Source organism: Capricornis sumatraensis, chromosome 16 (assembly GCF_032405125.1).
Source record: "Capricornis sumatraensis isolate serow.1 chromosome 16, serow.2, whole genome shotgun sequence".
Lineage (NCBI taxonomy): Eukaryota > Metazoa > Chordata > Mammalia > Artiodactyla > Bovidae > Capricornis > Capricornis sumatraensis.
Genome location: NC_091084.1, coordinates 82608293 through 82626034, shown reverse-complemented (window position 1 = coordinate 82626034; position 17742 = coordinate 82608293). Strand labels below are relative to the sequence as shown.

The window sequence follows — 17742 nt, the reverse complement described above, 5'->3', positions numbered from 1 at the left end:
ACATTCAGAATGACAGGATTACTCCTGAATTAGCCCATTTGTGTATATAGATACATTTATTTGCTTATGAAAAATATCATGGAAGTTTAAAATCAATGTTTCTGGGGTAGGAAAAAACATCACAAATGATAGGGCCAAATATACAGAATGTGTGTGAATAAACTAGAATCAGTTCAATATCCAATCGTTCCTTAAGAAAATGTCCCTACTTGGAGGAAAAATATGTATATATATTGATCCAAGTAATTATTTGATGTCATGGTGACAGACAAATAAATTTAATAGTCTTCTGAATTGAACTGCTTTTCCTCACTGTGTTTTATCAGGTTCTTTTGCATGTTGTAAATGGTCCAAGTCAGCTTCATGAACAACTTTTGCTAGGTCACAGTCGTTTGTGGGGTCCTACGCTTGGGAACAGGCTTGCCTGGTGGCTTGGAGCCCCCAGTTCGATTCCTGGGTTAGGAAGATCCCCTAGAGGAAGGCATGGCAACCAACTCTAGTATTCTTGCCTGGAGAACCCCCATGGATAGAGGAGCCTGGTGGGCTGCAGTCCATGGGGTCGAAAAGAGTTGGACAGGGCTGAGCGACGCACACACACTTGGGAACACAAACTCTGAGGGTATAGATCTTTGATTATTTAAAATTTTGCCCAGTCATAGCAGTTTTGCTCAAGGTAAAGCCAACAGAGTAGTAGGGGGAAGAAAGGACACCTTCGTGACAAGTGCAGAGGGCCTGGAGCACAGTGGCACCAGGGCAAAGGTGGAGCCAGGCAGTAAAGGGGGTTTACTCCACAGACGGATCCGAGTGAAGACACGTTGTGTCTTTACTGGGACTTTGATGCTTGGAGGAAGAATGTCTAACATTGAAAAATAATTCAGAACATTTTTGAGTGGTGGTAATATGCTGGGGGCCAGCGTGAGGAACTCCGCCCATGGCAAAGGTCATGAGGAAGGAGGCTTGGCATACGCAAAGGCGTGATCAAGCCTCAGGAAACCCCCTGTTCCCGAGCATCTACCCCCAAAACCAGAGTCTGTTTTATGCTCTCACCTACACCTCTGACTTTACGGGGGGCTCTCCCCCATAACCGTTTCTCTCGGAGAAGGAGTAAACGTGCGGCTCCAAGGCAATGAAAATTCCTGGGCGTGACAAGAGTGTTTCAGCTTCCGGACTCCTCTGAAGGCTATCTAGCCCGCCTGTATAGGTTCGTCCGGCCACATGTGATTGTTTACAGCCTCCCAATCTGAGAGGTACGAGATGTTTTAGACTTACTAAAGGCAAATTATTTGGGGGAGTTAGAAATTATTGGTATAATGGGTTGGTTAGGAATTATATTGGTTTTTCATTTGTTGTGTCAATAATTGCTGCTAATTCCCTCCCCTGGGTGGGACAAGGATGTCTCAGGTCAAACCTCTCTGCTGACAGACTAGCTTGTGTGACAGGATTATCCATACTGCTGCCACTAGGCACATGATTGTTTACTACCTCTCAACCATAAAGAGCACAGAGAGTTTTGGAGTATTTTGAGAGTCTTAATTAGCATAGGGCCTTTTCTTCTTGTTGAGTCAATGATTGCCTGCAGGCCTCCATATCCTTAGGCACCTGGGAATATATTAATCAATGCATTTGGAATATAGAAAAGGAAATATAGTAGTTTTTAAGGTTAGCAATACTAGACTTTTTGAGTTAATGAATTTTCTCTTTTGTAATAGATCACTGTACTTTGTTATAAATCACTGTGTCCTTGCTATGTAAAAATGTAACTTTATCACTATTTTAAGACTAAATAGATCTTAAGGGGAACATTGGTGAAAGGATTTTCACTTGTTGGGCTGATGTTTGCTGCTAAATCTCCATGTTCCCTGCCCTTATAACTAATATAACTATCATATAGGAGAAATAAGCATTAACCTTTAAGCATATAGGAGAAATAAGTATTAACCTTTAAGATTAATCATGTTAACCTTGGGTTAAATAAATTCCTTTCTTGATTGTAACTCACTACGCCCTCACCCTATAGGAATGTAACTTTATTTGGAGGGTGGTGCCTGGTTTAAGAAAAAACACCCTTGGAAGAAATAGGTTTTTTTGGTTATCAGAAAGAAAGGATCATAAAATGTCAGCAGGTCTCACTCATGGCCAGAAGATGATGTAATATCCCTAAGACCTTTTTTTTAATACATTTATGTGAAGTACCTGATTTTGATAAAGGTCAGGACTGCTGACCCCCGCGTGACCCTGTATTCATCCCTATATGTAACAAAAGGTATATAAGCAAACCCAAAAATAAAGAAATCGGATCAGTTTCCGGAAAGACTGATACCCCCATGTCGTTCTTTCTTGCTCCTCATTTTTCTGGCTGAATTCCCATCTGGAGCATGGATGCTATTCCATGTAATCCAAGTTATTCAGCCTCTTTTTCTCCACTAATCTTCCTACTGCACTATCCGTTTCTAATCTCTCTATATATCTGTAATTAAATATGTATTTTTCCGAGGACGCCGACTCCGTCCCCACCTTCGAATCACCCTGGATCCACCGGGGCTGGACCCCGGCAGTGATAGAGCGAAACAGGGGAAAGGACGATAGGAAGAAGACACTCATCTCTCTGGGAGCCTCTGTATTAATGAATGTCGGCTTCCAACAGGCATTCCTGGGTGGCGCTGCTGGTCGGGAATCTGCCTGCCAATGCAGGAGATGCAAGAGATGCTGCTTCAATCCCTGGGTCAGGAAAGTAGGATTTCGTCACCTCATGTCTCTTTCACTTCAGTGTGGTTCTCTGTGCATTCCAAGTGTGCAGCACTCCTCCCAGTGAACATTTCTAGGTATTAAGGGACTCCTTAACACAAGTCCTTGTACTCTGATCCGATCGTGATCTCTTAGCAATGAGTCGTAAATGTCAAGGAGATTTCTGGCGCTCACCGTTTTCCATGATCGCGCCTCTCCTTTCTGGGTGCAGAGCTAGATTACACCCCCAGACTCCCTTGCCGTTAGTGGGGCTGTAGGACTGAAGGCTGGAATACAGCCCACTTTCAGGACTGGCTCAGATGGACCCCTCTCCTGCGTACGTATATATATTTGGTCACATCAAGCAGCTTTCAGGAGCTTAGCTCTGCGACCAGGGATTGAATGACAAGACTGCCAGAGAAGCCCTAATCTTTATCTCTGAATTCTGGTATTATCTTGTCCGCACAGACGCTAAACCCTTTCTGAAGGCCCGAGTCTCCCCCTCAGCCTCCGCATGGCTGCCTTCATCTCCTGGTTCCTCAGGGTGTAGATCAGGGGGTTCAGCAGAGGGGAGATGACAGTGAAGGTCACGGAGACGGCCTTATCGGTGGGGAGGGCGGAGAAGGGCCGGGCGTAGACGTAGATGCAGGGCACGAAGTGAAGGGTGACCACCGTGATGTGGGCGGTGCAGGTGGAGACGGCTTTCCCCCTGCCCTCCCCGGAGTGGGACCTCAGCATCGTCAGGATGACTGTGTAGGAGACGAGGAGAAAGAAGAATATGAACCAACTGACTAGTCCGTTGTTGGAAATCATCAGGAGCTCCAGAGAGGAGGTGTCCGTGCAGGCGAGTGTGAGCACCTGCGGGACGTCGCAGTAGAAAGTGTCCAGGACGTTGGGGCCGCAGAAGGGGAGGGGGAGCAGCAGGGAGATCTGCACGATGGAGTGGACGAAGCCCCCCGCCCAGGAGGCCGCGATGAGGGCAGTGCAGCGCCCCCGACTCATGACGGTCAGATAGTGGAGGGGCCTTGAGATGGCCACGTAGCGGTCAAAGGCCATGACCGAGAGGGAGAAGACATCAGCTCCCCCGAGCAGGTGGAAGAAGAAGATCTGAGAGACACAGCCGTTGAAGGAGATGGCCTTCCTCTCTGCGAGCAGGTCAGCCAGGACCTTAGGAGCCGTGATGGAGGAAAAGCAGATGTCAAGAACCGACAGGTTGCGGAGCAGGAAGTACATGGGGGTGTGGAGGCGGGATTCCCGGGTAACCGTAACCATGATGAGGAGGTTTCCCAGCAGAGTCGTCATGTAAACCAGGAACAAAAAGACGAACAAGGCCCAGCTGAGCTCTCGGGACTGGGTAATGCCCAGGAAAATAAATTCTTTCACTCTGGTATGATTTCCCTGATCCATGGGGTCACAGATTCTTTTTCAGGTGCATCTCTGGAAGAAATAACACACAGTTAAAGGCTCTATTAAGAGGTCTGCCCTCGTCTTTTCTGGCGCTTGGGTTTTGGTGCTGGCCCGGGAAGTTATTTTCTGTGCAGGCTCTGCGCCTGCAATTCTGCATGCCATCGTGTGGGAGAAGACGACCCACGTTTCCGACGGGAGTCGTTCGAGCAGGTCTGTTCTATCACTGTGGCCACTGAAACGCAGGCGACAGCTCTGTGGACCTATTCAGTTCTCCATGCGCTATGTATAACACGTGCCGCTTGCGGTGATAAAGAGTGAGCGTCCACTTAAGGACACGGAAAGAATTTGGGTTCTCAAAAGACATCACTATGAGAATTAAAAGAACCCTCAAATGGAAGAAGATATTTACAACACTTATAGCTGAGAAAACACTGACATCCAGAGTATGTGAACAACTTCTGCAAATCAGTAACAGAAGATAGAGGAGCAAGGCAGAAAATGGCCAAAGACAGGAACCAAAACTTCACCAAAGGGCTTTTCCTGGTGGCTCCGCGGTGAAGAATCTGCCTCCCAGTGCCAGACACATGGGTTTGATCTCTGGCTGGGGAAGATCCCGCTCGCCATAGAGCAACTCAGCCCGTGAGCCCCAAGTACCGAGCCTGTGCTCCAGAGCGTGGGAGCCGCCACTACTGAGCCCGAGCACCCTAGAGCCCGGTGCTCCACGGCAGGAGAAGCCGCCGCCAGGAGGAGCCCGCACGCCGCGGCTAGAGAGGAGTTCCCGCTCCCGGCAGCTAAAGAGTCTGGGCAGCAAGGACGACCCAGCACGGCTGAAGCAATAGAAAAAGATTCACAACAGAGCAGCCAAAGGCGGATTCAGCTTCATTAATTACCAGGGAAATGCAAATTAAAATCACAGCAAGAAACTGCTGTGCATGCGCAAAATGGCTAAGTTAGAAAAGATGAAAAGCGTCAAGTGACGTGAAGCTATGGGGCAGTTGGAACCCTGCTGGTGGGGTGTAAGTCAACCATTTTGCTGTTTGATTATATCTGCGAATACTGATATCTATGTCTTTATTAGCTGTTATTTCACGATGGAGGTCTATATGTGTCTGTCTGTCATCCATCTACCCATCTCCATCTTAAGAACTATCTACTCTGTTCCTAGGACGTATGGACATATGTTGTGTCTACTGGAAGACATATCCTAGAATATGCACAGCGCTGTTTGCAATTGCCTCAAACTGGAGAAGGGCAGAAATGCCCGCTAACAGTAGGAAAAATGACCTATTAGATTCACACACTGCTACGTAGCAACGGGAAAGATCTCACTATGTGTAGCAACACACACGACTCTCACGAATACGTGGCACCAAATGATCCAGGCACAAAAGGCACACACGCTCCCATTTTGCTCACATAAAGTACCAAGGTGTGCACAACGGAAGGGAACGTGAGGGAGGCTTTCGAGGTGCTGATAATGTTCTGTTTCTTTGATCTGGGTACTTGTTGCAAAGATGTATTCAGCTTGTGTGGGAGCTCATCAGACTTTAGGCTTATGTACATTTTTCTATATGTGGGTACATTATACTTCAGTAAAGTGTTAAATAATATAAACGTGGTAATGACTTTATAATATTTTAGCCTCATGTGTAAAGGGTGCATTTCATTTCAAGGAAAACTTAATTGACTACCCGGGATGATTCCCTGGAGAAGGAAATGGCAACCCGCTCCAGTATTTTTGCCTGGGAAATGCCAAGGACTGAGGAGCCTGGTGGGCTACATACAGTTCATGGGGTCACGAAAGAGTACAAGTCACATGCCTTAGTGACTAAACAACAACATTTTCATAATTGCTATTTTATAACAAATAAACTTACAGCCTTTATCAAAGAACGTGAAAATCACCTCACCTTTCCCTGGTTTATTTGCTTGAGGGCCTCCCAAATGCTTGCTTGTGAGCTGCCCTGCTGCGGTTCTTTCTCTGATTCTGGTTCTAGTTCCTCTATGCCCCACCCCCACTCCTCTTGCCTTTCTCATCTTAGGAAGGCTTATAAGTTAGCCGCTCAGTCGTATCCGACTCTTTGCAAACACATGGACCGTAGCCTGCCAGCCTCCTCTGTCTGTGGAATTCTCTAGGCAAGAATACTGAAGTGGGTTGCCATTTCCTTCTCCAAATCTTCGGAAAAGATCCTTTAAAGAGCACAGTTCCCCAGGCAGCATTCTCCTTTTTTTCACACAGAAAAATAAGAGAAGAGCCCCTTTTTCATTTCATTGCCGTTAGTGCTTGCTGTTTATGTCAACAACATGGAGTGATGAGAATAGTGTTGTTGTGATAAGAATAAATGCTCAGAATCATGATTACAGAAAATTTCGGCTCTTAAGAATCCTAATATTCCCCATGCTAGCTACTTACCATAACCAATGGAGAAATCACCCTCAAAGTCTTTGGTTAATCCGGGATGTAGAAGTATTTTAAGTGACGACAGCACCTTATTCTGGAATCTTTCTTTCGGACACTGGAGTCATAAGTGAGTGGTTTATCAAATCTTCTGCTCAGGAAACCGCTGTGACAAGATTGAAAGCTTCTGCATCAGCTGTTCTCCCTTCCTTCTCGCTCCTGTTTTTCTTCTCTATTTCTGTTTTCTTTCCGTCCTCTATGTACCATTTCTAGGGTTCTCTAGAAACCGAATACAGAACCAATAAGACCTGTATTTATACCTGTATCCATCACACATATGGAGCTTCCCTGGTAGCTCAGCCGGTAAAGAATCCGCCTGCAATGCAGGAGGCCCCAGTTCGATTCCTGGGTTGGGAAGATCCCCTGGAGAAGGGACAGGCTCCCCACTCCAGTATTCTTGGGCTTCCCTGGTGGCTCAGCTGGTAAAGAATCCACCTGCAATGTGGGAGACCTGGGTTTTCTTTTTCTCTTTCCTTTCTCTACATACCATTTCCATGGCTGTGTTAGGGTTCTCCAGAAGCAGAACCAGTAAGATCAGTATCTATATTTGTATCCATCATACGGATATATGTACATATGCCCGTATATGTACACACATATGCACCTTTAGTGAAAGAATTATCATGCAGAATTGACTCATGCTGCTATGGAGGCTGAGACATCCCTCAGTCTGCCTTCTGTGAGCTGGAGACCCAGGAAAGCTGACAGTGGGATTCAGTCCTAACTCGACCCGAGGACTAGAGGAGCCAATGGTATAAAATGATGAGATGGCCGGGCTTGAGGTGTGGGGCCGAGACAAGGGGCCCAAGGGCGGCCCTGTCGGTCCAGTGGCTAAGGAGCCACGCTTCCACTGCCAGGGGCGTGGCTTGACCCCTGGTCAGGAACTAAGATCCCACATGCTGCACTGTGTGGCCAAAAGTAAATGATAAAGTGGAAACTGGAATTTTTTTCTTTTCTCTTTTTATCTTTCTTTCTTAAAAAAAAAAAAGAGAAAGAATGGGGGTTACATTTCTCCTTCCCCCACCTCGTCTGTTCTATCGGGGTCCTCAACGGGCGGAAGGGTATCCACCTGCCGGGGGACGGGGGACTAATCTGATACACTGAGTCCCCAGATCCAGACGCAAATCTCATCTGAAACAGCCCCTCAGACACACCCAGCAACCAGTTTTAATCCGAATCCCTGCAGCCAGTCCAGTTGACACATAAAAGTAATCATCACAATGGCATCGAGGCAATGGTGACTCTAACCCAGATCCTCTCCTGAAGGCATTTACAGTTAAGACAAGAAGGGGGTTGCAGCTTGTGGAATCGGCAGAAAGAAAAGTGAGGAGGTACAAAGTCACGGGGAGGTATATGAGACACCGTCCCCCCTGGACATAGAATATCTGCAAGCCTTGCCCAGGAGGCCTGCTGGGCAGCATCACAGCCTACGCTCCCATTTTGGGTACACCTTTGTGGGTCATCTGGAGCGTGTATGCAGTTTGGGATTGACCACTTCCTAGCTGGTTTAACCTTGGGCAGGTTACTCAATAATAGTACCAAGCTCATGAGAAATCCATGTGAGGTTCACAGGACGTGAATGAGAGTCAGTTCTCAGCCTGCACCACTAGAGTTGATTTACAGTATGGTGACAGTTGGGCGTGAACTCAGGCAAACTGGGAGATGGTGAGGGACAGGGAAGCCTGGCGTGCTGCAGTCCGTGGGGTCTCGAAGAGTTGGACACGACTTGGAGACAGTTACTCAGACCTACCTCATAAGCAGGGTTCTTCTAAGGGGCAGGCGAGACCTCATGACTGTTTTGCAAACTAGAAGCCGTTGAGGAGCCCGAGTTGCCAGTCACTACCCTGTCTCAGCAGCTTCAGGCGCATGCTGCTTCCTTACGCAAGCCAGGTCCCTTTCGGGGACTTGACTGAGGGTGGGTCATCTTGCCCCTGACCCTGTGGTCCAAAGCCCTCTTCCCAGCACTTTGGAATAAGTGCAAAATGCCATTTATCCTCTAGGGGTGTTTTTCTTTTTTTAAACAGCGATTTAAACTGAGCCATATGTTAAAAATCAGAGTATTATATCACACACCTGCTTATAACCATAGGTAAGTTTATCTCTGTATGCAGTCATAAATATCAGTATTTATATTAAAAAATCTTTATAGAAAGAAAATAAACTATAACCCTCACTTTGAAACCCAGTCGTCTGGATATTTGGCTTTGGGGTGGGTGGGGTGGGAGTCCAGGCAACTTTCAAGGTTTCAGCATTTTAGAAATGCGAGCAGAATAACGGAGCTCTGCTTTGCTAAGTTTTTCTTCCTTTCGTGAGTATTTATGTTCATTTTATTGCTTCTAAAACCCATCGTATCCATGTGAAATGACTATCTTTATCCTGATTTTATAGAGGAGCAGACCGAGGCACAGAAAGATTAAGTAACTGGTCAAGATCTCACTGCTGTAGATCCATGTCTCAAACCAAGATTTGTCTTAATCCAAAGACTGATGCTATTAACTACCGCAACCATACTTCTCCCGGCGTTGATCAGCCCTTCCCAGAAAATCCTGCAGAGAAAAAAAATCTTTTGCAAAGCAAGTGAAAGTAGAATGCGGGTGTGAGATGGGGAAGGAAGAAGCCGGCACACAGTGAGTGAAAGGTCTGACTGAACGTAACTTACATGAGAGGATGGCAGAGTGACTTGGGAAAAAATGCAGAGTTTGATAAGTAGACTTTGCATTTTTCAGAGGTACCTTCACCAAGAAGTTCCATCAACCACATAGTGTTTCAAAGAAAGGTGCAGAAATGAGTTCTCAGTAGCATTACCTCAAACACAAACTCCTCCTGAAAATCATGAATCTTGTGGGTCCCTAAGGATGCTGTCTTTGTTCAGAGTGAGAAGGATGCTTTGAAACTGTAAGATTATGCACATTGCATTGAAACACAGGCACGGGGGGTGGGGGTCGGGTAGTGGGGTAAATGCAGAGTTTGGGATTAATATACACAGTGAAAGTGAAGTCGCTCAGTTGTATTGGACTCTTTGCGACCCCATGGACTGTAGCCTACCAGGCTCCTCTGTCCATGGGATTTTCCAGGCACGAATACTGGAGTGGGTTGCCATTTCCTTTTCCAGGAGATCTTCCCAATCTAGGGATTGAACCCAGGTGTCCTGCATTGTAGGCAGATGCTTTACCATCTGAGCCAAAAGCAGGGAAGCAGGGAAGTTGGCTCAGATGGTAAAGCATCTGCCTACAATGCAGGACACCTGGGTTCAATCCCTGGGTTGGGAAAATCTCCTGGAGAAGGGAATGGCAACCCACTGTAGTATTTTTGCCCTCCCCCCCCAAATAAAGGGGCTCAAAGAAATACACATTACTATATATAAATTAGATAGCCAACAAGGAGCTACTGGACAGCACTGGGAACTAAATATTTTGTGATAATCTCTAAGAGAAAATAACCTGAAAAAGAATATATATATATGTAGAACTGAATCACTTTGCTCTACACTTGAAATTAACACAACATTGTAAATTAACTATGCTTCAATCAAAAAAAATAGAATTTTTTGTGTTTTTACAAGGTGAAAAGGATCATGAAGTTTTCTTAGAAATCACCCCCTTTGGGGACTGTCCTTTGGAAACAAGCTTATCAGATGCCATAGAGCCGGCAAACTTGGGCTCCCCTGCAGCCCAGCTTCCCACTAAGTGTGCTGCCCCAAGCCCTACATGGAGTGGAATCTCAGAGAGGTGCCCCATCACAATTTTCTCTTCTGTATTGAAAAGTGTCTACTCTTGATTGAATCCCTCCAAGTTTTAGGAACATTATTCATATTCAGTAGCACACGAGCGTACAGATTAGCTCGCTGTTAAAACACCTTTCTCAAAGCTCTCCAAATTCCATTCCCAGCCAAGAACCAAAGCGGGCCAGAGTGCGTATACTGAATCAGGAGCTGCTGTCTTGGAGAGCAGTTTTTCCAAGGCTGTTGCCTCCAGAGAGCTGGGGTATCAGCACCTTCTCAACTACCTTGAAAACAATTCAAATGTCAACATCTCACCAAGTAGACATGTTTCATGTCCTTGGAGCCACCTGACCTTCTTCTATTTCGCAAGCCCCAGTTCCCTTTTGTCTAATAGTGAAAAGCTACCACTTTCCTTGGTTTCGTTAAGAGTTTGCTTTCAAGAAGAATATTCTGCATACTTACACCATTTCTGAAAAGCCTGCAGTTTTCCAGTTTCGGACGCTCACATCCGCCAGCACTAAACGACTCAGTCTCCAAGGGAAAAGTTGATCCTCTTATGGCGCTCCCTCTGCACCTTAGAAGAAGTCGCTTCTGGGGAAATTCTGTTTCCTGGACAGCCCACCTCGAGGCGAGTGATTTTGCTGTTTTTCCTTCAGGTGGGAACTGGCAGCCTCGGGAAGTCACACCGTCTCGTCTCTTCCGTGTTGCCTTGCGGTGCCTCTGCCGCTTCTATTGGTCGCCCAGCTGCAGCCTAAGCAAGGAATTCGCAGTGGGAGTGTCGCAGTGGCCAATTCAGTGGTGTTCTTGTGGGAGTCATTAAAGGGCCACCAAGCCATCCTCCCTCTCTCTCTCCGTCTCCCTCATCCCCCCTCTGACCCGTCTCACAGGGACCTGCAGAGACACTAGTGAACATCCAGGCCATACCCTTTTCTCTAGAGGAAGCGCGTGAGACAGTGTGTTACCTCCTTGGCTTAGGAAGAAAATGTTCTGTGAAAACACACCATGGACACACAGCTTTCCTCCTCACCATACTTGGTTTGCTTGCTGCCAGCTGGGAAATGGAACTTAAGTAAAAGGGCAGCAATAGAAAAATCAAAGCCCCATGGCCACAGTCAGGGTAGCTCTCGAGACCGTAGGGCGTGGGTTATAGATGCAGTTTCTTTTCTTAAAAATTAATTTATTTGGCTGCACCAGGTCTTAGCTGCAGCACTTAGCACCTTTGATCTTCATTGTGGCCCGCGGGATCTTTTTAGTTGTGGCGTTTGGGATTTTTTTTTTTTTTTCAGTTACAGCATGTGGGATCTTTAGCTGCAGCATGCAGAATGTTTAGCTACAAGAATGTCAACTCTTCGCTGAGGGGTATGGGGTCTAGCTCCCTGACCAGGGATGGAACCCAGGCCCCGTGCACGGGGGCACAGTCTTAGCCGCTGGACCAGCAGGGAGCTCCCTGCAGTTTCCGTTTAATGTGGCATATACGTTGCCCCATGTGGCTGTTTCAATCCACGTCTCTGAGATCCACGCTCACTTGGATCCTCGGGAGGCAGCATGGTGATAGTTCCTGATATTCACCTGTTTAGTTACTTCAGAATTATTTTATGGCATGGAGTTCAAGGGTACCCAGAGCTGTTTATCATTAAAATGCTTGATTAAAGGCAGTGAGGTAGGAAAGGGTAGTTTGAAAGCTATGTATATGACCTATGGTGGTGAAAGTCTCTCAGTCATGTCTGACTCTTTGCGAGTCAGACTATACAGTCCATGGAATTCTCTAGGCCAGAATACTGGAGTGGGTAGCCTGTCCCTTCTTCAGGGGATCTTCCCAACCCAGGGCTCGAACCCAGATCTCCCACATTGCAGCTGAGCCACAAGGGAAGCCCATGTATATGACCAGAGTCTGTTAAATTTTTTATGGCTCTTAACAATAGAGCTTAAGCAATAGTAACAACTGATTTAAATGGGAAAAGTGCAGCCCAGCTTGTGACTTTTATGTCATCCAGAGAAACAATAAGTCTTGGTATAGTGAGATGCAGTTGCTTTCCCCTTCTCCGGAGTCACTGAATCAGGTTATGTTGTGTTTTTAGGCACAGCTGGAGGAAGTGTCAGGGACAATGGTGTGGCTGGGATTCTGGGTTCCTGTCCCCTGGGCGATACAGTGATTCACACTCCATGGGTCCAGTGCCAACGCAGTGATAAAACGCTGATGTGAGTGAGTCCTAGGAAGGAAGGGGAAGGATGCATTTGCATGAAATAGGCCATAAGGTGCTTTGTGGTATGCAGTTTTCGTAGGCAGTTTCATACAGAAAACCTTCGGGAGTCTAGAGACCAGAGCTGCCCGATCGCTGTTAGCAGGACCGTAGGAGCGGTGCTGACAAGTGCGGGTTCTTCTTAGAATTTGCGGGCTGGGTTGGTGCTGTGGAAAGTTAGAGCTGATCGATCGGGGGCAGGAAATGACCAAGTGGGCTGGTTAGTTCCTGGGCCCTTGCGGGGTCAGCCCAGATCCAGCGAGGGGTGTGAAGGAAGTCTGTCTTTAAGACCCACCGTGTGTGCTCAACCGCGCAGCCCCATGGACGCAGCCCCTCAGGCTTCTCTGTCCACGACGTTCCAGGTAAGAGCAGGGCAGCAGGTGGCCATGTTCCGCTCCACGGTCTTCCCCAGCCAGGGACTGAGCCCGAGTCTCCCAGTGGGCAGGCGGACTCTTACCGCTGACCCCTGGGAAGCCCCCTCAATCTGCACTATCCTTTGGCTAGCCAACTCCCTCGGGGCTCTCTTTCATCAGCTTGGGTCTGCCTTCTCGGTCTGATCCCTTATCTCTGCTCTCAAAGCCATGGTTTCTCTTTGATCCGTTGTTTTCTTTTGCTGCGAAGCTCTCTTGTGCTATACTGCAGCAGCTTCAGGGTGATGCTCCAAGCTATGTAAATAGGAAGCCCTATTGTCATGCTTAAGTGACAGAAAGCTAGAATTTAAAAAAATAAATATTAATTTATTTGGCTGCAACAGGCCTTAGTTGCAGAGGCAGGCTCTTCGCTCTTCATCGCGGCATGCAAGACCTGTTTTTAGTTGCAGGCATGCAGTCTCTCAGTGGCATGTGGACTCCAGGGGTACAACCATTATGCACCTTTGAGGTGCTCACTAGGTTGGGAGCCCATATGGAGTTTAGCGCAGAACACCCTGACCAGGACCGGAACTCCAGGCCCCCTGCATTGCAAGTGTGCAGACTTAACTACTGGGGAGGCTTAACTACCAGGGAAGTCTCAGAAAGCCAGAAATTTTAAGATGATAGCCGCTTTGAATTCAATGTACATTCCCACCTTTTCCATACTATTTTTTTTTCTAATAATGATGAATATGGGCCATATAGGAGAAGAGTATAACAGCCTGATGGGGGACAGAATGTGTGTTACGAAGAGCAAAAAGGGTCATATTAAAATGAACTCATTTGTGACTTTTACCGCAGATGGGCAAAGCAGTTAGCTGTAGGAGATTTTTAACTGTCTGCTTTATGCTTTCTAAGCTTTCTGCCTTTTAGGTAAGAAATACATAATAAGTGTAATTTAAAAATACAGTCATTTTCATTTTGGAAAAGAGAGAAGCACGAACACTAATATAAAACAAACAAATAAATAAAATGGACCCGTTTGCCTCTGACTGAGAATTTACTATCTGCCAGGGATTATGTTTCACATATACCATCGCCTGCTAACCTTCGCAGCAACTCTAGGAGATCGTGTAAGTCCATTTGGATGGGCCTGTGGCCTGTGAAGGGTTAGAGTAACTCAAGGATCTTCCCTGACGGTACAGTGGCTAAGACTCTGCCTGTCAAAACAGGGGACACGGGGCTTGATCGCTGATCTGGGAGGATCCTACATTCTGAGGAGTGACTAACCAAGCCTCTGAGCCACGACTACTAAGCCCACTACCCTGGAACTCCATAAAAAGAGGTGCCCTTGCAAAGAGAAGCCCGTGCTCTGCGTCTCTGGAGGGCAGTCCCTGCTCACCGCAGCTCGAGGACGCCCGCTCCCGGCAGTGAGGACCAGCGCAGCCAAAATAAATACCTAAAAAAGAAAAAAGTTAGACCGACTCAAGATCACACACTTGATGGGTGGCGGAGGTAGGATTTAGAGCCAGGTCTGTATAACTCTGAAGTGAGAGCGCTCAGCTGCCGTGCTTTACTTTTTACGTTGACCGTCTTTGCAGACAAAACGCTGGCCTATGCTGCCTCTTCACAAACACTAACTGATGAAAAATGGGCAGTCTGGTTAGAGTTTTATCTGTCTTTCTCTCTCTTTCCAGTGGGAAGAATGTAAATTCTATCTGAGTTTGGCCCTAGAAAGGTTTGCAACTGAAAACTAGCTCTTGAATAAGGAGAATGGGTTACTCTTTGAGTAGGATCCCTGAGGTTCTCCCTGCCTTTGTCTACCCTTATAAGAATTTGAATCTGTCTTTAGTTCCGCATAAGGTAAATGCCTTGAGGCCATCATGGGAAACCTTCCCAAGCTTCTTCATTCTGATAGGAATCCAGGGGCACAACCGTTATGCACCTTTGAGGTGCTCACTAGTTCGGGAGCCCATATGGAGTTTAGCGCAGAACAAATTCTTTAATCTGCGATAGGCATATGTATTCATATACATGTATTTCAGGGGCACTGATCATGTGAACTTTCTCGTAGAGCATTGCAGTTTGGCATGGACGGGTCCAGTAGTGAAGAAAATTGCATTCATATGGTGACAGAGGTTTCTTTCTGGAATTAACTCGAGATAAGAGCTTGAGCAAATCACTCTATCTTTATTCTTCTATTTACTCACCTTTTGAAAAAGGGACTAGATTCAGTCAGTCTATTCATCTGCCATACAGCTTTCATGCCTGACACATTGTTACTTTGGTCTTTAGAGTAGAAATACATCAGTCAGCTTCATCCTATAACCCTGATACTCTGTGCTCACCAGAGGCTTGGCTTACCAATAATCTCTTCATTTAAATTGCAAAATAAAGTGTTACCTAGTACGTGCAGTTGGTTTATTGACAATGTATTTGACTATATAAATATGACTCTATGGGAAAAATAATGAAAGGGGTCCTTGCTGATGAAGAAGTTGGAAAGTCTTACTCTATTTCATTACAGAAGGCCTGAGTCTCCCCCTCAGCCTCCGCATGGCTGCCTTCATCTCCTGGTTCCTCAGGGTGTAGATCAGGGGGTTCAGCAGAGGGGAGATGACGGTGAAGGTCACGGAGATGGCCTTATCGGTGGGGAGGGCGGAGAAGGGCCGGGCGTAGACGTAGATGCAGGGCACGAAGTGAAGGGTGACCACCGTGATGTGGGCGGTGCAGGTGGAGACGGCTTTCCCCTTGCCCTCCCCGGCCTGAGACCTTATTAGCGATAATATGACCATGTACGATACGAGGAGGAAGACGAACCACAGGGTAGAGATCAAGCCGTTGTTGGAAATCATCAGGAGCTCAAGGGCAACGGTGTCCGTGCAGGCGAGTGTGAGCACCTGGGGGACGTCGCAGTAGAAACCGTCCAGGACGTTGGGTCCGCAGAAGGGGAGGGGGAGCAGCAGGGAGGTCTGCACGATGGAGTGGACGAAGCCCCCCGCCCAGGAGGCCACGATGAGGGCAGTGCAGCGCCCCCGACTCATGATGGTCACATAGTGCAGGGGCCTAGTGATGGCCACGTAGCGGTCAAAGGCCATGACCGAGAGGGAGAAGATGTCTGCGCCCCCGAGCAGGTGGAAGAAGAACATCTGTGTGAGGCAGCCACGGAAGGAGATGGTCTTTCTCTCTGAAAGGAGGTCCGCCAGGACCTTGGGGGTTGTGATGGAGGAGAAGCAGATGTCCAGGACGGAGAGGTTGCGGAGCAGGAAGTACATGGGGGTCTGGAGGCGAGACTCACAGCTCACAGTGACCATGATGAGGAGGTTGCCCAGCAGGGTGGTCATGTACACCAAGCACAAAAAGAGAAATACGACCAAGCTCAGGTCTTGGGACTGAGTAAGCCCCAGAAACACAAATTCTTTTACTCTGCTACCATTTCCCAGCTCCATTGAATCATGCGTCCTCTTCCCGTGTACCTGGGGCAAAATGAAAAGTGTTATTTCAGAGAGTGTTCGCCTTACCTTAACAGGGTCAGGGTTAGAGAGTCAGGCATTAGGTCTAAAAACTAGTGAGATCTTTCACCCCGTGGATATCTGTTCTGGGGTTATGGCTAACATGAGCAAAGATACCTCATGACACAAGCATGCATTTCGTTATTGTTTCCTATGTAAATCATAAATATTTTAGAAAATGAATACCACAATGCTCTGCATATGTAAGTTCTAAGTATTCAAGATAAAGTGCCCATTGTAGCATGAGGAATGTGAAGTTGGAGTCAGCTCGGTGAGTGGCAGCGTCTGATACCGTCGAGTTCCCAGGAGTTCCATTTTTCCCCCCAGATGATGCCTTATGTAAATGGCTTAAAAACTGCTATCTTTAGAAGGGTTCTCTTTGGACTGAGTTCTACAGAAGCACTCCTCTCTTTTTCAAACCACACTTCCCCCGCAATTATTTGATTTATTATTTTAAAGAAAGTCCCACATTGTGCATAAATTTACCCATCACTACTCAATGTGCTAACATACAATGAGCTACCTGCCATGCCGTCAGCACACCAGCAAACAGACATGCCTCACATTTCCTGACATAGATGAGACCCAAATATTGTGGTTTCTTAAAAAGTGTTTCTTAAGGACTTTCCTGGTGGTGCCATGGATAAGCCTCTGCCTGCCAGTGCAGAGGACGCGGGTTCCATCCCTGGGCCCGGAAGCCTCCACATGCTGAGGAGCAACTGGGCCCGCATGCTGCCGCCGCCAAGCCGAGCTCTGCAGCCTGAGGTCCACAGCCTAGAGCGGCGCCCACAGCAAGAGAAAACTCGGGAGCAGCAATGGAAACCGAGTGTAGCCAAAAAGAAAGAGATGAATAAGACATTTTGGCAGTTTCTTAAAATGCTAAGCATGCACTTACTGTTTAGTCTTATGGCTTTTGAGTTCGTACTTTTTTGGTGTGTGTGTGTGTGAATCTTTGAGACGGCCCTTAACTTGTTTCTTGGCAGTTTGCCTCCCTTTGCTTGCTAGCATCAGAAACAAAGGTGAAGTGCGTTCCCCTCCATCTTTCTGGGTATATCTTTCAGTTCCAACGAAGACCTTTCTTTCCTCCCTGCTCACTTTCCCTTCAAGTTGTCTTTCCTCTGGGTGCCCTTTTGTCCATAGTCTATTTAGTATGGAAAATTAAAAAAGCTACGGGAGGTCTCATGGCATACAGCAGAGACCTGGGGAAGTCTGGCATCACAAAACCTGTTCAAGTCCCAGATAGACCCTAACTGGTTATACGAAAACAGGCAAGTTGCTTCATCCCTTTGGCCTCCGGCTCTGCACTGGTGTTTAGAAACAGTAGCAACTG

The 17742-nt window shown here is 47.1% G+C and overlaps 2 protein-coding genes across 2 annotated transcripts; both read right to left on the bottom strand.

Moving 5' to 3' along the window:
* Positions 1–3195: 3195 nt before the first annotated feature.
* LOC138092570 (olfactory receptor 4D9) lies at positions 3196–4131 on the bottom strand. The gene has a single exon (XM_068988613.1). The coding sequence runs from the start codon at positions 4129–4131 to the stop codon at positions 3196–3198; it is 936 nt and encodes a 311-aa protein (XP_068844714.1).
* An 11282-nt stretch (positions 4132–15413) lies between these two features.
* On the bottom strand, positions 15414–16349 carry LOC138092560 (olfactory receptor 4D11-like). Its single transcript, XM_068988597.1, has one exon. It carries the CDS (start codon positions 16347–16349, stop codon positions 15414–15416), a length of 936 nt encoding a protein of 311 aa, XP_068844698.1.
* Positions 16350–17742: the final 1393 nt, after the last annotated feature.

What these genes read in the sequence shown, in the direction of transcription:
- LOC138092560 (XM_068988597.1), bottom strand. Translation starts at nt 16,349, where the DNA reads ATGGAGCTGGGAAATGGTAGCAGAGTAAAAGAATTTGTGTTTCTGGGG.
- LOC138092570 (XM_068988613.1), bottom strand. Translation starts at nt 4,131, where the DNA reads ATGGATCAGGGAAATCATACCAGAGTGAAAGAATTTATTTTCCTGGGC.